The sequence below is a fragment of the Pecten maximus genome, chromosome 5, assembly GCF_902652985.1.
Source record: "Pecten maximus chromosome 5, xPecMax1.1, whole genome shotgun sequence".
Classification (NCBI taxonomy): Eukaryota; Metazoa; Mollusca; class Bivalvia; order Pectinida; family Pectinidae; genus Pecten; species Pecten maximus.
In genome coordinates this window covers 25,125,235-25,152,108 of record NC_047019.1, presented here as the reverse complement: position 1 = coordinate 25,152,108, position 26,874 = coordinate 25,125,235, and the positions used below count along the sequence as shown (strand labels likewise).

The 26,874-nt window shown below is 36.6% G+C and overlaps 1 protein-coding gene across 1 annotated transcript; it reads right to left on the bottom strand.

The window, feature by feature from the left end:
• Positions 1-16,313: 16,313 nt before the first annotated feature.
• LOC117327634 lies at positions 16,314-25,775 on the bottom strand. The gene is made up of 3 exons (XM_033884696.1): positions 25,118-25,775; positions 18,401-18,549; positions 16,314-17,096 (listed from the first exon to the last, which is right to left on the bottom strand). Exons 1-3 carry the CDS (start codon positions 25,386-25,388, stop codon positions 17,028-17,030), a joined length of 489 nt encoding a protein of 162 aa, XP_033740587.1. The 5' UTR covers positions 25,389-25,775; the 3' UTR covers positions 16,314-17,027.
• Positions 25,776-26,874: the final 1,099 nt, after the last annotated feature.

Here is a 26,874-nt window from a genome sequence, read left to right as displayed (position 1 = left end):
TCACGCCAGTAACACTACTACACAGATAATCACGTCAGTAACATCAGTACACAGATAATCACGTCAGTAACATAAGTACACAGATAATCACGTCAGTAACATAGGTATACAGATAATCACGTCAGTAACATCACTACACAGATAATCACGCCAGTAACACTACTACACAGATAATCACGTCAGTAACATCAGTACACAGATAATCACGTCAGTAACATCAGTACACAGATAATCACGTCAGTAACATCAGTACACAGATAATCACGCCAGTAACTTTAGTACACAGATAATCACGTCAGTAACATCAGTACACAGATAATCACGTCAGTAACATCAGTACACAGATAATCACGTCAGTAACATCAGTACACAGATAATCACGTCAGTAACATTACTATACAGATAATCACGTCAGTAACATTACTACACAGATAATCACGTCAGTAACATTACTACACAGATAATCACGTCAGTAACATCAGTACACAGATAATCACGTCAGTAACACAACTATACAGATAATCACGTCAGTAACATCAGTACACAGATAATCACGTCAGTAACATTACTATACAGATAATCACGTCAGTAACATTACTACACAGATAATCACGTCAGTAACATCAGTACACAGATAATCACGCCAGTAACATCAGTACACAGATAATCACGTCAGTAACATTACTACACAGATAATCACGTCAGTAACACTACTAAACAGATAATCACGTCGGTAACATTACTACACAGATACTCACGTCAGTAACATTACTACACAGATAATCACGTCAGTAACACTACTACACAGATAATCACGTCAGTAACATTACTACACAGATAATCACGTCAGTAACATCACTACACAGATCATCACGTCAGTAACATTACTACACAGATAATCACGTCAGTAACATTACTACACAGATAATCACGTCAGTAACATTACTACACAGATAATCACGTCAGTAACATCAGTACACAGATAATCCCGTCAGTAACATCAGTACACAGATAATCACGTCAGTAACATTACTACACAGATAATCACGTCAGTAACATCAGTATACAGATAATCACGTCAGTAACATCAGTACACAGATAATCACGTCAGTAACACTACTACACAGATAATCACGTCAGTAACATTACTACACAGATAATCACGTCAGTAACATCAGTACACAGATAATCACGTCAGTAACATTACTACACAGATAATCACGTCAGTAACATTACTACACAGATAATCACGTCAGTAACATCAGTACACAGATAATCATGTCAGTAACATCAGTACACAGATAATCACGTCAGTAACATCAGTTCACAGATACTCACGCCAGTAACACAACTATACAGATAATCACGTCAGTAACATCAGTACACAGATAATCACGTCAGTAACATCAGTACACAGATAATCACGTCAGTAACATTACTACACAGATAATCACGTCAGTAACATTACTACACAGATAATCACGTCAGTAACATCAGTACACAGATAATCACGTCAGTAACATCAGTACACAGATAATCACGTCAGTAACATCAGTACACAGATAATCACGTCAGTAACATTACTACACAGATAATCACGTCAGTAACATTACTACACAGATAATCACGTCAGTAACATTACTACACAGATAATCACGTCAGTAACATCAGTACACAGATAATCACGTCAGTAACATCCGTACACAGATAATCACGTCAGTAACATTACTACACAGATAATCACGTCAGTAACATCAGTACACAGATAATCACGTCAGTAACATTACTACACAGATAATCACGTCAGTAACATCAGTACACAGATAATCACGTCAGTAACATTACTACACAGATAATCACGTCAGTAACATCAGTACACAGATAATCACGTCAGTAACACTACTACACAGATAATCACGTCAGTAGCATCAGTACACAGATAATCACGTCAGTAACATCAGTATACAGATAATCACGTCAGTAACATCAGTACACAGATAATCACGTCAGTAACACTACTACACAGATAATCACGTCAGTAACATCAGTACACAGATAATCACGTCAGTAACATCAGTACACAGATAATCACGTCAGTAACATCAGTACACAGATAATCACGTCAGTAACATTACTACACAGATAATCACGTCATTAACATTACTACACAGATAATCACGTCAGTAACATACTAGTACAGATAATCACGTCAGTAACATTACTACACAGATAATCACGTCAGTAACATCAGTACACAGATAATTACGTCAGTAACATCAGTACACAGATAATCACGTCAGTAACATAAGTACACAGATAATCACGACAGTAACATTACTATACAGATAATCACGTCAGTAACATTACTACACAGATAATCACGTCAGTAACATCAGTACACAGATAATCACGTCAGTAACATCAGTACACAGATAATCACGTCAGTAACATTACTACACAGATAATCACGTCAGTAACATCAGTACACAGATAATCACGTCAGTAACATCAGTACACAGATAATCACGTCAGTAACATCAGTACACAGATAATCACGTCAGTAACATCAGTACACAGATAATCACGTCAATAACTTCAGTATACAGATAATCACGTCAGTAACACCAGTTCACAGATAATCATGTCAGTAACATCACTACACAGATAATCACGTCAGTAACATCAGTACACAGATAATCACGTCAGTAACATTACTACACAGATAATCACGTCAGTAACATCAGTACACAGATAATCACGTCAGTAACATTACTACACAGATAATCACGTCAGTAACACTACTACACAGATAATCACGTCAGTAACATCAGTACACAGATAATCACGTCAGTAACATCAGTACACAGATAATCACCTCAGTAACATCAGTACACAGATAATCACGTCAATAACATCACTACACAGATAATCACGTCAGTAACATCAGTACACAGATAATCACGTCAGTAACATCAGTACACAGATAATCACGTCAGTAACATTACTTTACAGATAATCACGTCAGTAACATCAGTACACAGATAATCACATCAGTAACACTACTACACAGATAATCATGTCAATAACATCAGTACACAGATAATCACGTCAGTAACATCAGTACACAGATAATCATGTCAGTAACATTACTACACAGATAATCACGTCAGTAACATCAGTACACAGATAATCACATCAGTAACACTACTACACAGATAATCACGTCAGTAACATCTGTACACAGATAATCACGTCAGTAACATCAGTACACAGATAATCACGTCAGTAACATCAGTTCACAGATAATCACGTCAGTAACATCAGTACACAGATAATCACGTCAGTAACATCAGTACACAGATACTCACTTCAATAGCATTTGTACACAATTATGTAATCTGTTACATTAGCGAAATAATCCAGGTATATATACATCATTATTGAAATAGATGGGACAAAAATCTTATTCTGCATTGTGTAACCTGAGGGGTTAGAACACCAAGATTCTAGACCTTTAAACGTTTATTGTGACGTCTTCAACGTACAATATGGGCAATGGTAAAACAATCACTGTCACACTCTACCGCGTTTCCGCGGAGTTGGCACAGCGCCTGTAGGGATCACAGGAAAATTCTGAAACCATTCCACTCTATTGAAATTGTGAACAAAGTAGGAATGTCAGGGTGTCATTGCGGTGACTGAGGGGAGCTCCCGTTGGGTGCTACCTCGTTCCCGTGAATTTTAATTTGCCGATTGACTTCGGTCTCCTAGAGTGCTTACGACGCCAGGAGTTGTCACTGGGTGACCAGTGTAGAAACAGCATCATAAGTTGTTGTCTTGCTGATGATTATGACTATGCTTCAATCTTCTGCTGGCGTCCAGACACTGATGTACCTAGGTAGCACACCACAGTAAGACAGCCTGGCCATGGCAATTTTTTTTGTTAAGCAAATAACTCATGTATTATGATATGCATAAAAAAATGAAGAAAAAATAAATGTACACTATAATTGGTATATTCAGTATGAAGTAGTACATACAGGCTTCACATTTATTTAAACAAAAATTAATAAATTGGTTCCGGATTTCAAATATCCGGATTTTCCGAACGTGTGTTTTTACACAGGAAATTTAGTTTTGCCTACAGCGAAAAATGGAAGCCCACAGAAAAGGTAAGATGGCGGAAAAACTTAATTTACAAAATATGTCCAAACAAGATTAATTCTGTCTTTGGGATAGAGATATTTAATTTTAAATAGGTTTCTATGGTGGCTCGTTAGGGCCAAGTATCAAATCTCGCATTCTCGCACTCTCGACCTTAGGTCGAGAACGCGAGAATGCGAAAACGCGACGGCGAGGGAGCGAAAACGCGAGATTGCGAAAGAGCGACGGCGAGGGAGCGAAATCGCGACGGCGAGAGTGCGAGATTAATCTCTCGTTTTCGCCGTCGCGTTTTCGCATTCTCGCCGTCGAGTTTTCGCATTCTCGCGTTTTCGCTCTTTCGCAATCTCGCGTTTTCGCTCCCTCGCCGTCGCGTTTTCGCATTCTCGCGTTCTCGACCTAAGGTCGAGAGTGCGAGAATGCGAGATTTGATACTTGGCCCTAACGAGCCACCATAGGTTTCAGAAAAAAAATTGTGTAGAGAATTGTGCCATTTTGGGTCAAATATCATAATATTTTGCAATTTTTGAGAATTTTTTAAGTTGTTACCATGGTATTCACAGCTCTAAAAATCACGGAAAATATCAGTTTACTTATCCTTCAGAGCTCTATTAAAATTGCAAATGTTGTACAGATTACAAATATATATACTTTATTAGAGTTTATATGTAAGGTTAACTGGCAATGTTTACATATCTAAAACATGTGCCATATTTTTCAGAATTTGGCATTTTTACTGTTCACTGCTATCCTAGAGCCTCCCAAGCCCTCGTGCTCTCCTCCGTCTTCGTCCCCGAATGAGGTTCACAACATCTGCATCATCCGGTACCTGTGGACATGCATAAGGACAGTCACGGTAAAATGGGACGATAAAGATGGCTCACGTGTCGTTTAATGTGGTTTGCTCAAACCCACTTCCACGTCCTACAGACGGCCTCTCAGATGTACCATTCAAAGAGTGAATAGATTACAAGTCCTCAACATAGGGAGCGACTTTGTTGTTGTTTAAATGGGGTTTCGAAAAGCATTTGGTTTTATTGATTATTACGTAATCAATTATTAAGTAAACAGCCGAATGAGCCAGGTGTCATATTATCTTACATGTCGGTACTTTATCCTCTATAAGCATTTTTTAGATAATGCTAATATATATCCTCCATAATGTTTGTAATGTGTGTTAAATTCACTACATGATCTGTAAATTGGAACTTGGAGGTCAATGTCGATAAAAATGAAAATCTTTGTTTTAATGAATCATTGAAATTCAATTATCTTAATATAGAAATCGTTGACAGTTTCAAACAGAAACAATTTGCAGAACAGGGTTAAAATGGCTTTAATCGTTTTTTGAACGTAGAAACGTAACGTACTGTGCAGGGTTTTTTTATTCACATGTAAGATGACTTTTTGTACAGTATATTGTCATTGTAATGTAAAAGACTGTAAATTCAGATAGATAAATATAGATCTATATGAGTTATACAGCAGATATGCGGGAAAATACTCGGGTGTACCCGTACCGGGGTCACGTCCGGGTGTATCCGTACCCGGGGCCACTTTCAGGTGTATCCGTATCCGGGGACACGTCCTGGTGTATCCGTACCCGGGATCACGTCCGGGTGTATCCGTACCGGGTCACGTCTTGGTGTATTCGTACCCGGGGTCATTTTCAGGTGTATCCGTAGCCGGGGACACGTCCTGGTGTATCCGTACCCGGGGTCACGTCCGGGTGTATCCGTACCCGGGGTCACGTCCAGGTGTATCCGTACCCGGGGTCACGTCCGGGTGTTTCCGTACCCGGGGTCACGTCCGGGTGTATCCGTACCCGAGGTCACGTCCAGGTGTATCCGTATCCGGGATCACGTCCAGGTGTATCCGTACCCGGGGTCACGTCCGGATGTATCCGTACCCGGGGTCACGTCCGGGTGTATCCGTACTCGGGATCATGTCATGGTGTATCCGTACCCAGGGTCACGTGATGGTGTATCCGTACCCGGGTCACGTCATGGTGTATCAGTACCCGGGGTCACGTCCAGGTGTATTCGCACCCGGGTCACGTCCGGATGTATCCATATCCGGGGTCACGTCCGGGTGTATCCCGTACCCGGGGTCACTTCCGGGTGTATCCGTACCCGGGGTCACGGGCGGGTGTATCCGTACCCGGGGTCACGTCCAGATGTATCTGTACCCGGGTCACAACTTATAGGTACACGCACAAACCGACAAATGCCAGGCACATTATATAATACTTGAACGTTGAGAAAACACGAAATTACGTGTTGATCGTGATTTATACACTATTAAAGAATATGTTGTTATGTTTTGTTTTGTGTTTTTTGTAAGCAATATTTTATAGCCAACATACGATATTGATGTAAAAAAAAAAAAAAAAAAAAAGGTATTTTTCTTCTGGTTTCTGCCTCTGTGCTTTATGTCATTTATTGGCAAAGGTAGGTTTAAAAAAACATGCGGAAACCCGAAACATCATGATTGGTGTCTGATAACACCAGAGGGAGGATCTTGCAAAATAGAAGATTCAGCTAGGTCACGTGCCCAAATCAGATTTGGACCTATTTTGTTCTGTAGCCGCATGTACTCCAAAAAGGAAAAGGTAGACACTACTGTGATTATTGAATCAAACGTGATGGCAGACTGACGACAAGCGAGAGAAGATTGCTTGAAATTTCACCAGAAAATGGACTTTTTCCCACAAAACAAACGGTAGATACTAAATAAAATGCAATAAAACGATAACATTCTATGCATTTTATTTGGTTATGCTGTTAATATGAAGGAAAACAACCCTATCTAGAATTAATGCATGACCTGAGTGTGACAAACGAGGACTGACACCAAACGAGACTATGATACTGTATTTAAATATAAGGTTTTCCACGTCGACGGGTATAGGGTCATATGGGTCAATGTGACACAATCAACCAATCATTGGGCTCACCTCTCATACCTCACAATAACACCTATATACACCGCTGTAATTTGACCTTTTTATTGTAGAATTATTTTGTGAAACAAGTAAGCCAAATTCTGTCGAAGACTTCCTCATTGATTTCCTAGCAGACATAAAGAAATTAAAGGGAGCTAATATTCAATTTGGAAACAAGGATATCCATGCCTTTGTAGGTGATGCGCTTGCAAGATCCTTCCTGAAGTGCATGAAAGGTCATAATGCCTACTTCAGTTGCTAGAGGTGTATATGAAAAGGGCAATGGGATGTGAGAGTCGTCTTTAACTCAATGAGGAATACATCAGAATCGCCCCGTAGTGAAGACGAATTTAACAGAATCGCCCCGTACTGAACATTAAGCAAACTCCATTGATTGCCGCTGGTTTGTCTTGTATACATGCATTTGCATTGGACTACATGCATTAAGTGTGCCTTGAAATTGTCAAGCGTCTTCTCACCTCCTTAAAGCAAGGCCCTAGACAATGCAAGTTGTCGCAGAGACAGGTATCTAAAAAGATGCTGTCATTGAATGGGGAAATGCCTCAAGAGTTTGCACGACAACCAAGGTCTCTCTATGAAATGGACAAATGGAAAGCAACAGAATATCGTCAGTTCGTGTTATATACTGGTCCGAGGTATTGCGATCCATTTTGCCCCATAACGTTTATAGTCATTTTCTTTCCCTTCCGTTGCCATGTCAATCCTTATGGATTCCATCACAAAATCCAGAAATACTTTTCTCGCACCTCGGACAGGGAAATCTCACGTGATACCCAGTGCTAGATTTTTCTATCTCGTCCGATCTGTCTGGTACCTTTACGTGAGTTTTGGCGGAATTTTAACCCATTCATGTATTCATCCGCGCAAGTGACGTAACACTCTCGATTTGTGCATTCAAACTGTTTTTGTCATGAATTCAATTACTATGCATTGTTTGGTTGGTTGTTGTTTATCATTAAAATAAAATGTACCGATTGATCATTGTTTTTCTTCTTTGATATAACCGAACTATATTTTCACGCGAAAGGACTGAATTCGAAGCGCAGATGAAGTGGTTAATCGGCTTTGAACCGAGAGGCCCCAGACGGGATACTCTTACACTCTAAACACATATATAGATGGGTTGTTATTACACAACTAGATATATGTACATTTTTGTAAGAGGTGCGAGTAAAAGAATATATTACCTGTAAGTTATCGAGATCACTTACAGGTAATAGATTTTATTAACCTTGACTATTCAGAAGAACTGCTTTGTTATTATGTGCAACTTTCTAGCGATCTGTACACCCAAACATTTGTCTCCTATAATGTATATGCATTAACACACCTTACAGAAGATGATAAACATTTCAATTCCTCATTTAACGATGTATGTGCATTCCAGTTTGAAAAGTTTTTGCATGAACTAAAAAAACGGAATTCCAAGAATCCCATTGCTCAGCTGGCTAAACGAATCTAAGATATTGATAGCTGCAAAGTTAAGATGACACCAAGTCGTCCGCGATTTCTCCCAAGAAAGAAAGACAACTGTTTCCTCTTAGACAATGAGTCATTTGTAAGTGTGCGGAGTAAACAACACGGCTCGAAGTATCTATGTGATGTCCACAGTATAAATAAACTGGAAAATTCCTTCACAACACCATGTAACTCAAAACTAATCAACATTGCTGTTGTGAATGAGAGGTCCATGCACAGAGATGTCCGGCAGCTTGTTGTGGAACAGGAGACATTGACAAGAAAAGTTGTGTGTCTACCATATAGGAACGGATTTATTATAATGCCAACGTTTCATGGCATTATAATACGCTAATTGGATCAGTAAGTAAACATTGCATGTATTAGTAATCAAATCCCGTTTTAAGTAACCTGCATGAATTGGTTATGGCAACATGTGTTTGTTTTGTTGTTTTTTTTTCTCAAATTTTCAGTGTCGACATATACACTAGTCGATCTGTAATCAACATTACAATTTACAAGTATATAGTTGTAAACAATATGCCGTTCTGTTAGTTTTTCAGACTTGTTTTTACACAGTTAGAATTGCGATTTTAGTATTGGGCATGTACACTCTTTTCTCTGTTAATACACTGAATGTGATCCTTTCAACATTTAAAACAAAATTTGGCCTGTCTATAGCTAAAAGGTGTTTGCTGTTATATTACCAATTAATATGATTAGTTATTAGTGAGCTCGTGTACAAAGGTGTGGTGGTCAACATATATGGAGATTTAACATTAGCATCGGCCCCGCTTGGATTTTCAAAACATGTTAAATACAAAAAGGTATGGGTATGAGAAGCTTTAAGCTGTAAAAGTTCGTTTCAGAATTAATTCTGAGAAAAATGGGACCTCCTTGACTAACATCTGTGTCACTGTCTGAGGTGCTGATATATAATTCCCCCAGAGTATTATATGACACAATTACCTTAAAATTATTTCATTATTGTGTTCATAATATATTAAATGAACATATTGATACCAAATATTACGATATTTCAAGGGGAATTTAATCAAAAATCCTTGCAAAACTCCATTACAAATAAGAAAAGTCCCATGTTGGACAACTGAATTTGCATAGTTCCATCACTAGTTTACCTTTTATACTTGGTTAAAAGTTGGCTGCTAATGATATCTTTCAGCAACACAATGTATGATTGATGATATATGATTCATGAAAAGAATTGAAAACTGGTAAATTTATCTTATCTGACATAGGTCTTTAGTAAGTGAACTTAATGAGATATATGAAGTTGTTGAAATTGAATTAAGAATGTCTCCCATAAATGTAAGCTTCAGAGTTTATATACATATGTTGAGAACATAGCTTGTGTCAGGTGTCAGATAAGGTTATCATTTCTCACTTTATCTTATAGGGGGTAATTAGAAATATGAAATTTATCAATATCCATTCATGTTTTATTTAATAAAGCAAAATGGAAAGATAATTAACATGTTGATAGATATTTATCAATTTCTTTTCTTCAATTTTGCTGTTCAGAGGGTATATTACTTTTGCAAAAAGCATATTTCTAATTTCATAACCTCTGAAGATCATTTCAAATCATAAGCAATATAATTGACGTGGTTTAGTATGTCATAAAAATAGAAAAATAGTAGTATTTAAATAAATAACCTAATAGACAAATCTTCATGATTATTGGTATTGATGCAAAGGGCATGTTTGGCGTGCTCAAAAAAGCATCTTACCGGTTTTGAAATTAGATTATTTTTTGTCTGTATACAGCATAATATGTCGAAAGTTTTTTTAGTATCAAAGTATAAAAGGTAGACTGTGATTAAAACCATACAAAATCATGTTGACAATGTTGGATGTATATTTAGTTTTAAGAAAAATGCGCATATTTTTTTTTAAGTAAAGGTGTCACTGCGCTTACTTCGGGTTTGCCAATATAACATATTTGGTATCACAATAACTGTCAGCCTTAAGGTAGCCTGTTTAGAGGATAGATGACTTTTACAAAAAGCATATTTCTAATGTTATAACCTCTGAAGATCATTTCAAATAATAAGTATTATAATTTATACACTATACAATGGTATCAGTTATTGGAAAATTAACATTCACCTGTGACAAATATCTAGCGTTTTGTGCAAGGAGGTCCAGTATGACTATCCGTAGTGATAATGACTAATCCTTTATGGGGTTATGGTTTATTTTCATATATTTACATATGAGGAAAATATGAAAGAAATTGATGCAGGGTCCAAATGCTGACCCCACCTTTACGTAATATGTCAGTGAATATGAATATTTAATTCATTGTATCGTTTAATTAGATATGTTATCTAAACAATTGTACTCTTTTGTATCTATGTCAAATTTAGTGAGAAAATTCACCACAATTTATGTTCACAACATATAGATATTCCATTTACACCTATTTGATATATCAATCAAACATTCCAGATATCATAGAAACTTTGGGCCTGGGTAGAGGAAAATCTGCAGAAAGAAGGAGGTATACCGGCATGCTTGATTAAGGGAAAGAAAGTTATGTGGCCTAAATGCCAGAAATGTAATGTCTTCAATGGCGGAACCGGGGCCAACTTGGTGGGTGTTTGTGCTGCTAAAAATTAAACTGAAATCTGGTAATTTTGTCTCTTTGTTAGATAGTGATAATATATATGTACAAACAGCTGACTGATCATACAATGTTCATCTCCATATGCATAACTACTCTTATATGTAACTTGTTATGCCAGATTATAATCTGATTAGAAAGACCCGATTGAAAAACTATTATATGGAACATCTGCTACATGTCCATGGGGAAAGTTGTGTTTATCTGTTATACAGATAAACACACTTTTGTGGCGGATTTTCACATCCCTACTAAGGCGAAATGTAATATAACTTACTTGTGGGAAAAAACTTTACTTTGAATTGATGCTTTGGTATGTAATTGTTTTAACTGTTCTAGAATTATTATCAAAATGTCACTTATGGTGGTCATTTCAATGTCTATATGTATTTTGTTATTTTTAAATTTGAGGGAAATAAAGGGCAGCTAATTATTTAGCTTAATTCATGCTTACAAAAACTAAGAATACTAACTTATTGATACACTCGAGATTAATATTATTAGTTTGATGTATAATGTAATGATGCACCAGTTCTAATTTGTTTACTGATTTGCCACAAATGTATGGGTTAAGCATCTTTAACATGAGATATTTGTAAACAAAAGGGTACATGATTCTTGCTAATCCGATTGGTCTAAAATCATAGCTCAATGTTACAGCCTTCGCCGTATGCGCATTCATATAAAGAAAAGAGAAATCCTTTGTTTACGCCAATTTGATCGTCATCAGTTTTTCATCAATTTAGTGCCTGTTAGTCAATTTTATTAACCCACCCACTTGCCAATCCATTCAATATACATAACTTTAGTGTTGTGTATAAATGAATTAACTTGTGTGTTAGTTATGGCGGAGTTGTACATCCCTACTAAGGCGAAATGTAACTTACTTGTGGGGGGAAAAACTTTACTTTGAATTTATGCTTTGTTATGTAATTGTTTTAACTATTCTAGAATTATTATTAAAATGTCACTTATAGTGGCCATTTCAATGTCTATATGTATTTTGTTATTTTTAAGTTTGAGGAACATAAAAAACTATTATACGGAACATCTGCTACATGTCCATAGCATCATTAATTGTAGTCATAGTTTACAGAAACAACAATTATCAGGCAAATTCGGCTTTGGTCATTCAATGTAAATGATCATGTTGTTATGAATCCCTTTGCTTAAGTTTAAATCCCACTCTCCTCTTTCACTCTGTTCTCGTCAGCTGAATGGCCGCAAGGCCGTAATAGAGAACGTAAAACCCATTAAATAGATAAATAAATGCCGACAGAACAGGGCAGAAGCGGAGATGCACCAATGAAAAGGTAAATAGTTGGTTGAAAGATAGATGTGACCACGATCTTCTCCTTGTATGTAGATTGTTTGACAGAAGCTTGAGAGGTTAGTGACTGCAAGGTAGTTGGCGACTACAAGCATAAGGTAGTCGACGGTCAAGTCAGCGACTACAAGGTAGTCGGCGGGCATGTCAGTGACTACAATGTAGTCGGCAGGCATGTCAACGACAATGCTGTAAGTAGAGTTGACGGTCAACAACTAATTAGCCATAGGTTAGCAGCAAACACCAGGGGTAAAGTGACAGATAACTATAGATTGTAACAGTCAGAGCGTCAGATCATGACAGATGGTATATATTGCTAGTCACTATTAACTACATTCACTAACTCCATGTAAGTGGTCACACAGACCGGCGACCAGTAAAGTTGTAATTAGTACGGGCCGAGTCAATAGTCATAGGCAAGGACTAGCAAATATTTGTTATTAGTCAAGCACTAGTTATAGTAGTGGGGGACACTATTATTAATTAAAACCAGGTATCAGCGGTCAGACAGACTACTGTACATACAATTATTAGCTCATCGGTAACGAGTAACCGTGAGCTAATGCTGTACCCCCGGCGTCAGCGTCAGTTTTTGGGGTCAGTTTTTGGAAAGCTTCTAAGGCCAAAAGTGTACACCTCACACCCTTCTAATTTGGTTTATACATTCATTAGAGGTCTAGGAGTGATGTTGTGGCAAAATCATGCAGAAAAAATTGTGATTTTGTCGCATTTTACCATTTTGTGGACTTTTTGTGGCACCAAAACTCACTTTAAGGATTTGGGGGTAAAATTTTGGAAAGCTTGTAAGTCTACACACTTCTTATTTGGTTTATACATCTATTTGGGGTCTAGGAACGATATTATGTGACGTACAATTTCAAAATGACATGCTTATACATACATAAACAATGAATGCATAGTGTAATTGCTGCCACCGGTGAGCTCTCGCAATCATTGATTGTGTTGTTGTATCTTCCTGTTGATGTTAAATGTATCATAAAGGATCATGTAAGTTAGTGACGGTCCTACTAGATAATTTACTTTTAAAATAACAGAACACAGATTGATTAATATGACCAAACAACATACACTATCTTAGGAATCTGATTCAGCAAAAGGTCCATTGTATCATCATTGAATTGATAATAATTGTGTTCAACTCTATCTACGTAGACACATAGAAAAATAAATATCAGCATACATGTTACCCAAATGTATATTGCTTTTCGTAAGATGAATATAGAAGTTGGTAGATATCATAATATCAGAAACAGAATAGGTAATACATGTACATTGACGTTAAAGACGAGTTCGACTTTATTTCAATATGTCCATTTTAAAGCAATTTCAGAATAAGCATCTTGTCACCAAGAGGCGTAATTGAAAACTAAACTTAATTCTTTGTACTTGTTAATGTACATGTAACATGTCTGTAATTGATTATTGTAATATGTGTGATATGTTGAAGGTAACTCATTTACGTGTCCTTTTAGCCTTTAGTTGAGCGTTCGTCCCTGTATGGAAGGCTTTGGGTTCTGTCCCCTGGCCGAGATATGCTACTTCTGTTAAGCACTAATCATTTTTGTGAGCGGCATGACTGCTTCGGCCGTTGTCAATATATTGTTACCGGGTGATGCGTACTTCTGGGCGTTCTTCCGGCAGCATGATCCAGAGAGGTGGCACTATAAAGTCGGCATCAGCTTTGCGCAACCACAACGAGATAAACATGAACATACCGCGGTCTCCAAGACACATACATTCACCACACGCATGCATCTCACATACAGGGGATGATGTCCTAAGTGACAGTATATATCGTGACTACCCGTGGGACTTGCTGTAGACATGTTATTTGCTACGCCGTTTACAATATGGCATGAGTTCTGATGTATGTTGGTCCATATCGGATTTTTAAAAGGCCGACAAAACATTAGAAATCATATATGGCACAAATAGCCATACCATCATGCTCACAAGTGTGTAAAGCGTACAAGTAGGAGCATTGGTTTGACCAGATTGACTTTATATAAATGTAAGCACTGATTCTATCTTGCCTTGTATACATCCTCCTTATTATGATCAGAGGTCTTAAAAACAGCCAAAAGAATTGTGTTATTAACTGAAATGCATTCCTCTGTGCCATATTTGTGTGATTTTATTTATAGCCGCCATCTGCATTTTTTGGTCAAAACAAAATAAGTCTTTATACATATATATAATTGAAATCAAAGTCAAACAAATGCTCTTATTATACGTAATAGTCATTTGTGAGCATAGCGGAATTGTTATGTTGCAGCTTAATTGTTTTTGTGAATTGTAAATGTTCGCTGTTACATCTTACCACAAAGTACCTCTCCAGTAGAATCTGTCAGCATCTACAACAAGTTATAGATTATTTTGAAAAGCTGCATGTGTAGAAAAACATTTTAGCATGTAACACTATTAGGTTTATGTAACTGTATGTGTATTTTCTCGGTTTTAGATAATCAACATCACTGTCATATATAGATGACACTTAAATAAGTGACATTATCTTTTGATGGGACTTTAAACAAAACCAAATTAACCGTTACGTGTAACGCTAACTGCTGCAGGACACGGTGGTATATCCCTGTCCTGTCCATTTGTATTTTGCATTATTCTTTTAGAGAACGTTACATTTTGTAATTATGTATTTATTACACCAAGAATGTTAAGGGGTTACGGATCTGAGGAATCATTTTTAGACGCCTTACCAACACTGATTGCTGATGTAAGAGGTAGAAGCGCTGTGGGAGACCAATGAGTGCCATGTCAGCTCCCAAGGGAGACGCAGTGAAATTTTCCAAGTGCTACTCCGCAAGGTCTCCGTGAGGTCTCCGTGAGGTCTCCGTGAGGTCTCCGTCATGAGGACTCCACGAATTCTCCTTCGTGATGTCTTCGTCTTGAGGTCTCGTTGTGAAGTCTCCGTCGTGATGTCTCCGCGAGGTTTCCTTCGTGGGGTCTCTTTTGTGAGGTACCAGTCGTGAGGACTCTGCGAGGTCTCCGCGAAGTCTCTGTCGTGACGTCTCCACGAGGCCTCCTTCGTGAGGTCTCCGCGGAGTCTCCGTCTTGAGGTCTCCGCGAGGTCTCCGTCGTGAGGTCTCCGTCGTAGGTCTCCATGAGTCTCCGTGCAAGAGCCACTGACAACCAGGTCGTCTGCACTGCGATCACGTGCGCCCTCTGTGCACGCCCATGGCACTTTTGTGGCGCTATAGGAGAAGTATGTCACACGGTTCCTATTGCGTGCATATCAGAACGGAAAACAACGACGTGTACTTTGTGCACGCTCAAAGTACAGGCTATCAGATAGTGTTCTAGGCGACCCCAAATTGTCAAGTATATGTTTTTTTCTGGACGTCGCAGGATCGCCAAAAGGATGCAATCTTGGCGTGACAGAAGATTAATAAACGTGCATGGACGTAAGAAAAGAAAAAAATACTTGAATGTGATTAAGACTGTTTAAACTTGTTTCTGTTGTATTTCCTGATTTCTTCAAATTTTTAAACTGTTCTCGATAAATATTGTTACATCACTCGCAATTCAAAGGGTTAACGTCTGCAATCGTTAACGGGAAAAATAGGATAAAATCGGTAAATGGCGGAAAAATCACAACGGTAAAGATAAATCACGTCAGTTAGGCTTTTGGGTGTATTTTAGATTTCTTCGGTCGGTTTCGCTCATTCCCGATTAGAATCAGTTAACCGTGTACAGAATACGATAAACAAAACACCATGTTCCATTGATAACGGCATTATCTTTATTCAACCAGGAAAAAATATGTTTGAGATGTATATCCGACAATTTCATTGATCACGTTGTTACACCTAGTTACATACGGTACAGCATATGCTACTCACTTGGCTGCCTCTGAAGGGCACAATAGAGACTTTTCTATCACAAACACTCTCACGCAACATAAACATTTCATCAGTTCATTATACATTTGTAACAAAACAAAACTGTTGATGAGCCTGAAGTTACAATAGGTTGTTCTACAGAATTTCCAACAATTTATTTCAGTAAGAAGAATAATTCAAAAACAATAGGAATGGTAGTGTAACGGGAACAAAGCTATTTCATGATATTTTCATTAGATTATATTCGTCTGAATATTTCATCGATTAACTTTCATCATCCAAATTAATTTCGTTTTAGTGAATAGTTAATCAGTTTGATGATATAAGCATCACTTGGTTGTCTGAGTGAGACTGTTTTGGACTGATTCATCTATGGAGCCTTTCACACCAAACATTCCATTATTCAATGGAAGCATATTGAGGTATGTCATTATATTTTTCTTTTATGTCAGATAACCAATCACAAGACGGCGAAGAATCACGTGATTTACGGTTTCCAGATAACATATACATCAGACTGGTGTCGACATAGACAATCACATATTATCGGACACATTGCACAGGCCCAGTTCGGTCACGTTTGGAATGCCGTCAGCTAGTATCATGCGTTTCCTGCATTGCCATGAGGACGTCATCAATATCTTTAACTTTCATGTCTATCTGTAAGCCAAAACGTAAAAATTGAGAAAAGGGAAACAGCAACATATACGTTTAATATATCACAGCATCGTATCTATACTATTACTAGCATGAAATATACATGTATACTGTATGTCTTAATTTGAATAAAATATAACCAAAAATCAGTTTAAATTTATACTTTTCTGTCAGAAAAAAGTAGAAACAAGAAATCATAGCCTATACTTTTATATCTATCGTCGATAACGTAAAAGTGAATCAAATATACATTGTTATATTGTTACTTTTGTGTGTATTTCTAAACGTTAATCGTTATAAAATAAAAAAAACATAAAGCCAACCTACTGTGCTAAAATCGCCAAAAACAATAGAAGCAACTACTACATAAGTACAATAACCGAAGATCAATTTCAGGTAAATCGCCATAACATATTATTTAATATCATAACATTCATAGAAATGCTAAAACTGAAAGGAGACGCTAAAATCAGCTAAGAACGGGTAGGTTGTGGGTGGTTTTTGAAAGAACTGACAACATTTTGGGGCTTCTGATGCTATCTAAGATATACCAAGATGGCTGCTACATATGAAAGGGAACATGGACCTTAGCTGGCCAATCAGTGACCAGTCCTTGCATAACCCTAATGAGCACAATTAATGCTTGCTGTGCCGTTATTAACATAAATTAAGTTAATTACTTCGCCGTATTATCTTTAACATTTAATTATCTATGAAATTCAAAATAGCAATCAATTAAATTAGCAACATATTTATAATTTAATGTCTATTAGAAAGTATTGGAGAAAAGGGAAAACAAGAACAAAGAGCATCATCTTTTACTTTCAAATCTATTGAACAATGGAAGAAAACGGAAAATGAAAATGAATTACATTTGATATGACGAAAAATATATCCCAAATTTGTATGAATTGCCCTTATCAGGGTAAAAACACAGGAAATGTAAAGAAAAAGAAAACCAAATTACATCAATGATACAGTGTTTAAATTCCTATAGATCTGTAAGAAAGCAGCACTGGGCAATATCGAGGGAAACTTTGGAACGAGTAGACCATATATCATAGATACCTATCAATATGAGAACAGCAAAATGAATACAGTGGCGAAATGTAGCATAATTGAAGGAATAACACATATTAAACATTTGGGTATACAAAGGAAACGAAAAGGAAAGGTTATAGATTGTTAATTTAAACCCCTGTTAAATTGATAAATCAGTATACAATTATTCGATTATTGGTGCAATTCAAAGATTTATTTTCTCTTTATTCAGAGAACAATAGGACAATAGGACGAATGATACTTACCAGTTTGTAGAACATGCATGCAATAGGATTTTCGTCTTCACCATAGGGGCAGTTAAATCTGCTATCACAAAAGGCTGTCCGGCTAATACAGTAATAGATATTTCCTGTTGTAGGCGTTGGACAAGGTATCTGGGTCTCATCAGCACATTCTGAATAATATCAACAATATCATTATAAATGACTTCTATAAATACCGTTATTACATTGGTGCCAATGCTATCTATAAATAGTACATTGGTACTGATACTATCTATAAATAGTACATTGGTACTGATACTATCTATAAATAGTACATTGGTACTGATACTATCAATAAATAGTACATTGGTATTGATACTATCTATAATTAGTACATTGGTACTGATACTATCTATAATTAGTACATTGGTACCGATACTATCTATAATTAGTACATTGGCACTGACACTATCCATAAATAGTGCATGGTATTTACATACAAGAATAATGTTGAATACCAACATTAAAACAAGCATACACTGTTATGACAGTATATACATAGTAGAGGTACAAAATTAATGTACCAACAAAAACAGCTACATGCAGTAGAATTTTGTAAACATTTCATGTTACATTGTTTTATTCTATACATTTTGGAAAAGAAATAGAGTGGACGGTGATATTTCGTTAAAAAAATTGTATAACAGACCGTCAGATACAATGCTTTCACAATCAAAAATCGTGAGGCTAACACGCTTCCGTAATCCCTACATCAGTTGTCAGCTACGATCATCACGTTTTAGATAAGCCTTTAGCCAGTATGCGGCAACTACAAATATAATTACAAAAATGTTTTAAACTATTTACCAAACGAAAGATAGCCTAAAAGGAAAACTGTATTTAAGTTAATTCCATAGCCCTTTGTAACACGAGCAGGCCGACGTATACTGATAAAATCTCAGTAACTAACATTCTGACAACAATATGTTCAAAATAGGATATGGCATTTAGATGACTGCATGTAAGCTAACGGATAAGTGGAAACCGTGCTTGTTAGGCACTGAATCCATATAAAATAAGGCATAGGGCTTCCCGGACTGTCGACATTACTAGAAGATATCGGTAATGAGATGATAGTGTTTCTCGGTTTCCTGTTCCGATGGGCATTAGGCGACATCAAGTGAATCAAATGACATTTACAAGAAGAGAGGGTTCGGCTTCGACAAATCGTTAGCGATGTAGATATTGGGGTAAAATATATTTTATCATTGTCAGGAGCTGTAATGTTTGATTTATACAACACACTTTATTTACATGCCGTATATCAAAATCATGCCATCCTTATTTCGTGGTTTGATTTTTTATTCTTGTTTGCCCGACAGGAATGGCGTAAGAATTGTTTTTCCCATTAGATGATAAGTGTTTTTATATCTTCTCTTCGAAAAAAACTTCTTTTTTTTCTCTCTTTTTCTTCCCTATGTTTCTGTTAACACTTGCCCGTATTATTCGTCTGTTAGCAAAATTGGACTCGATGCCCTATGCTTGACATTAGACAATGACAGGGATGCACATATAAGCAGAATAATAGACAATGGAGAAATGGCATGCCAATATATCAATATGTCATTGGAATGGCACGTTACAGCGGACCTTATGTTGGCCTCGTTAAACTATTTTATAATGTTGATGTCACGTTCAGTACTTCGAACCTAAACCAAACATTCACATAAAGGAAAGGTAAATGGTCGACAGACAACATCACAATAGCACATAAAATAAATATATAAATTAAAAAAGTCATCTCGCTTAGGAGAAAAAATGTATTAATGCTGCAAACGGCTTCACCAATTTCAATTTCTGTACAATGTTGTCTGTGTTAAGAATTGTGACAGCGCCATTTCATCTGTAATTTGTTTTGATCCGGTTATGCGCTAAAATCTGTGTTCGCCAAAACAAGTATGTTTATTGTACACTATTTAAAGGATCAAAACTACGAGTTACTTGTAAAACAAATAATGGAGACCAGGTCATGAAGCTCGTTAATATGAACAATAGGGAAAATGAATTACTTGTATATCAACATAAATTGAGAAGGAAAGATTTTATGAAATTTAAAAACTATCTATACCGGGATCGGGTCTCTATCCTGTGAAGCTTCATTTGATCATAAATGGATGGCTTGTCTGACTCGTCTAATTTTAAGATCATCAGCAGGCTCCTATATTAATTGGGGAAAACTTGTAAATTTCAGTATTAGATAAGATTCCTTAGAAATGGGAATAACCATATGCTAAGATAGCCAATGCTTAATTTGTGTTAAACCATCATTTTCTTTTAAATGGGATTTTTTTTTTAGAGGTATGCAACATTTAAATGTGGATCAACGTTAATCAAAAAGGAAAGATTTCATGTAATTTAAAAACTATCTATACCGGAATCGGGTATCTATCCTGTGAAGTTTCAAAATCTCGAGCAAAGCTTAAGAAAACATTTTTGTAACATATTGTTTGACGTGTAGGTTCACCGCTACAATTACATATAAACATCTACAGCCTAACTTATAAACTTGATTTCAGCTGGTTTTCTCCTGAATGTTTATCGGCATAGAACACGCAAATAACATTGCATATTGATCAAGCTACAGAATATAAAGATACTTTTTTCTCTATACCTTTATTTTTATATAGTACTAATAAGCTAATATACATTTTATCCGATTCGTATACATCATTACCAGCTTTATTCCATTGAGGAGGTATAAGCATTTCCCGGCCTTGAATAAACTATATATTAAAGCTGTAGAATCTGTAGTTTTCATCAATGCTTGGATGTCGTGTATCGAGCATCATCGATCTTGAGGTACTCAGAAAATAACCTACTTGTGCTAAACATTTTATTTCAATTTGGGTTTATAGATATTGATATTTAAATGTTGGCAGCATTTATGTAGTGTTTGGACAGATATAGACCTTTGTTTAAGCTTTGCGTGGGAGTCTATACATTAAACGTTATTGTGCAAAACACAATTAAATATTGTCAGAAAGTTAATAATGAAACATGACCTGAACACTACATATAATAGTATATTCTATTTGTATTAATCGATTTTAATCTGTCAATATGGGTAATTGTCATGGAATTCCGATTGACATAAGAGAGTCTGTAAATAATTAACACTTCAGTAACCAAGCAGAAAGGAATTAGCGACGTCTATGTGTGGGTTGTTGTGTTATAACATTGCCTATGCTATGGTGTTCAGTTCAATGATTGAGTCACAATATAAAAAAGTGAGGTGAAAGGTTTGTATAAATAGTTTCTGCATAGAGAGTTGTTTTTTCTCAGTTAAATACGATAACAGCATTACTTCACTATTAAAAGTTTCTATTTTTGTCTCGCATGCAACAGATAGATAAATAAGGAGGTACTATGGGGATATTTTCGACAGTAGAGCTGACAGCGTTGGTTGTTAAAAAGATTCAATCACATTTTTTTAACCAAAGATGCTATATAAAAGGGACTCTCACTATAACTATCATCTATATATAATCACCAATAGTTTGCAGTCCATGTAAAAAATGCGTTTCCTTCAGATTCTCATTAAAAAAAAAGTTCTATCCCAAATCTCTGACATCGTTACTGTGCAATTAGTGATATAGTTTCTGTCTTAAGCCCTTCAATGTGTTACAGATATTTGCCCCTAAAGTTTGCAGATAATTGGCCATAAACCAAGTTCGGGTTAATTCTTCATTGATTTTCCCACGAATAAGTCCCAAAATAGTGGCCTCTAAAAAGATTTGACGGTTAGCCATGTCCATGATTATTATCACATAACCATGTCCAGGTGTATTGTCTCTATTCCATGTTCAAGAACCTTATATACCCTGTGGTGTGTCTCCAAGTCAGGTCCCTTAAATTGCCCCCCCCCCCCCCCCCCCCCTTCTTGTATTGTCCTGAAGCATCCATCCCTTATATTGTTCCAAAGCTGTTTAATTGTTCCCGAGTCGTGTTTCGTGTATCGTCCTGTACAGTTCCAAAACCCCTTTTTTCTGCTATTGTCCTGAGGACGTGTTCCTTTTTATTGCCCTGAAGCCGAGTTCCTTGTATTTTCGCCAAACTATGTTCCTTGTATTGTCCCTAACCGTGTGCCTTGTGTTGTCGTATCAGTCACGCTTTGGTATAACTGCATTACCGAAAGAAGATTCTAACAGACACGTGATAGGGACAGGGTGTATCTACTTATCCCCCTTACTACAGACATATTGATCAGGATTCAAAATTGGTGTCATGGTTTTGTCTTACAAGCAACCTAACTGACAGTGTGTGACAACGTTCTATTCTATTTTCGCTGAAGCGTTGATGGAATTTGTTTGAGGGTTCTTGTGAGAGTAACGAGAATACGTCAGATTATCAGTGATACGACGTTCCCTGCTCAGCGTATTACCCACGCATCTCATATATGGAATGGGCTGTATTTGTATATCAGTCACAAACTAAATTACAGGTCGAGCTGTTGCAAGATATCTCTGATTGTCCTCCTACACATGGATAATACCCATTCAGAGACACAATCTTGACTTTACTTTTCGTGTATCTAGCGATATATCTGAGACTAAAATAACATATTACGAAGGAAATAACTTGATTTCCGTCATATTTTTTCTTAACCTTCGGCAAATTCCCGATAAAGCTTGTTGGGATAATAATACTAGCAAGATTGGAGATGTCGAAAATTGGTCATCAGATACATAATCTATCAATAATATTCAAACCGGGACGGTATCAAGCGTTTGACAGCATAAAGCTAACACATCACTATTGAACTCTCACTACTATAGTCAGTACGTTTGATATATTTGAGTGAGCCCTCTCTTATTAAGTGCTTTTAACAGAGCTCCTTACACAAAACTGGGCTTTGTTACTTTGATATTCTTTCATCGAAAGACTATTTTCTATGTTGAAGTCTTCGTTAGTCTTTTGGAAGAGTGGTATATTGGGTCATATTATAAATATGATCTCAAATCTCAAATGAAAGGGGTATTTTATAGACGTGTTTTGGACATGAAGACGCGCTCTAATTCGTCACTTGGCCACATCCTGACTAAATCAACAATCTGAAGCACCAGTCATATCATCAAAAGACTGATATGTACCTGTTTACACCAATTCACTGTCACTTATTAATGACACCATTGGAAATAAATATGCAGTATGTATGATTTTCAGCAGAAAAAGTTTAACATTGCCGTCTAATTAGGCTTTCAGACTCAAGACTAACTCCCCAAGGAATGGAATTCGATTATTTTGTTGTCAACTCATCTTTTAAACACGGTCTATTGGACAAAGTATATGGTGTAGGTGACAGTGCTACTTGAAATGAAACGACGCTAAACAACAATATGTATACAACAACATATTGCTTATTTTTCAGCTACTATAAAACCATGAAGGTGCATTTATATAGGGTATACCTTTAACAACCAATTGAGTTTAACAGACGGACAAAATTATCTTTCTGACATATCACAACACGGCATTTATTTTCCGGACATAACCTGCTGTCAAATTTTGTCTTTCTGAAATATTGAAACAAAATAATTTCTTCCTAAATAGTTGCAATACATTATTTATATTCCACACTTGCAACACCATACAGCAGTAATCTTTCAAGCATGTTACACAATACAACATCTATCGTCCACGCATGTTATACCATGCAACATTTATTGTCCAAGCATGTAACACAATACAACATTAATCTTCCACGCATGTTACACAATACAACATTAATATTCCACGCATGTTACACCATACAACATTCAACTTACGCCATTGTGACAACAAATTAAGTTAATATTCCAAGCACTTTACACCATACAATGTTCATCTTCCACGCAGGTTACAGAATACAGCATTATTCGTCCACGCATATTACACCATACAACATTAATCTTCCACGCATGTTACACTACACAACATTAATCTTCCACGCATGTTACACAATACAACATTAATCTTCCACGCATGTTACACTACACAACATAAATCTTCCACGCATGTTACACAATACAACATTTATCGTCCACGCATGTTACACAATATAACATGAATCTTCCACGCATATTACACCATACAACATTTATCGTCCACGCATGTTACACAATATAACATGAATCTTCCACGCATATTACACCATACAACAGTTATCTTCCTCGCATATTACACCACACAACATTAATCTTCCACGCATGTTACACAATACAACATGAATATTCCACGCATATTACACCACACAACATTAATCTTCCATGCATGTTATATCATACAACATTAATCTTCCTAACATGTTACACCATACAACAGTTATCTTCCTCGCATATTACACCACACAACATTAATCTTCCACGAATATTACACCATACAACATTAATCTTCCACGCATGTTATATCATACAACATTAATCTTCCTAACATGTTACATCATACAACACTTATCTTCTTCGCCTATTACACCATACAATGCCTCAATTACTTCAATATCTATCTTCCATAAATTACAGCACACAATCTTTCACGCGTAATTATTACTCGCTGGGTGATCAGCGTTAAACATAATTGTATATTATATTTATTTAACATCACCAATATGACGAGAGAGACGATATGTAACAATAAAAACAAAGATAGCATGTTTACGTACATCCTTTACAGATCACGATACTATAACTGGTTGTCTGTGTAAATTAAATAAATGACACTTACCTATACTGGGTAAATGGTTGTCGGAGTAACTATCAAAATACATCTTCGCTTTATTGTCTGGATTTTCAGAATACTGTAATGAATGCCTTCTGTCATTAATTCTGAGAAGGTTCTCAGCATTATCGAACTGTTTATAAATTTTTCTCAGAAGTGTGAGTCTCCAAGACACTCGTTTTTGGTGTCGCTGTCTATAGGCCATAGCACCGTATATTGCCCCCTGCAGAAACACAAGTACTAAGTAAAAACTAATAGAAAAGTAAGACGTATTCATCACACTGAGGAATTCTTAAAACGCACAAAGTCACATCACAAACCCACAGGGTTGGTAGGCATCGGACTGTAGTCACGCACGGCTCTCCGTTGGTCAAGCAGATGTCTAGTTGTGAGGACACTTGTTATGCCACATTGGTTATAAGCACTACCGACACCCACCTATCCCTATCGCGAAGTTGTCGTAGTATTCTCTGACACCCTATCCCTGCCAGACCACCGTTAATGTCGTATGTATTCGTTTCGTCAATTAACGGCATACATTAAAATATTGTTACGACGTTGTTCATGTGAACAATACAATATGTATATATTTAAAATACGGCTACCCGGAAAATCGGCCTATTGAAAGAAACATGTGACGGGATGGCAATCTGAGCCGGATATATGTGATGAAGCAACGTCAGAGAGATATAGCGGGTAGTGTTGCGGGCCACACCATTGGAACAATCGATCAGCGGAGGATAGACCTATCGGTAATCACTGCTGGCTCTACAACCAATAGATTTTCACCTCAATCCTATGACAATCCCCGATTAGGATGTATAAAGCATATGGATATATATATACACTTTTTTCCTTGGAATTGTTCATATCAATTTCCTGTAATCAATAGTCAGGAATCACTCGGCAATCAGCGTGTTTGACAGGGACATGCGTATTGTTGGTGTTGAAATATGTCGTACGTTAGCGATTGTAATCAGCGTTTCAATGTTTCCCCAATGGTGCTTTCTAATCTAAACAATCCCGCCATTCTGATGTAGTTGTATCCCTGCGGAAGAGAGTTATTAGATATTTTTATGGAACAGAAATTCAACATGATAACGGTATTGCCATGTATGATGGAATGCCCTGCCCTTCTAATCGTGTGTATTATGTTACTGCTAGGGATCATAGTGTACAACAGTTACTGTATCTACGATTTCAATATAGCGATACTCCGTGTTCATACTTCGGTGTATACAAGGTTACTATCGTGAAACTCAGTATGCCAGAGTTATCGTACATATTGATGATATTTAATAACTTCCTGTTTGATAGTTCATTAGAAAAATGTCGTTACGTTCTTTTAAAAATAAAATAAATTGATCTGTTAGGTTTAAACGCCGAAATATGGTGACAAATTATGGATGTATCAAATAATCATAAAAATTAGTAGCATGATCTTTGACATCGTATGTATATGACGTTAGACAACAAGACAGTGAAAGTAATCGATATCATAAACGTGTACTGTCGCCATTGGACATTAATTAGCGAAAGGGTGCGCAAATATATTTCGAGATATTCTTTACAGTCAGAAGCACGGGTTTTAAAAATGCAATATGGCCGCCGACGGTTTTCAAGTAGATAGCTTATAGCAAAAGAAGGATTGTTCGTTGCATCCATATAATTATTGACATCGCTAGTATTTACTTGATTGTTACATTAAGTTTGCTATGTAAAACAGTAAATAAAATGAGAGTACTTGAACAGTTACAAATGAA

What these genes read in the sequence shown, in the direction of transcription:
- LOC117327634 (XM_033884696.1), bottom strand. Translation starts at nt 25,388, where the DNA reads ATGAATACGTCTTACTTTTCTATTAGTTTTTACTTAGTACTTGTGTTT. An exon ending in CAACCATTTACCCAGTATAG is followed by an intron (nt 18,550 to 25,117) that starts GTAAGTGTCATT and finishes GATATTATTCAG; the next exon opens with AATGTGCTGATGAGACCCAG. An exon ending in CATGCATGTTCTACAAACTG is followed by an intron (nt 17,097 to 18,400) that starts GTAAGTATCATT and finishes TTTGGCTTACAG; the next exon opens with ATAGACATGAAAGTTAAAGA.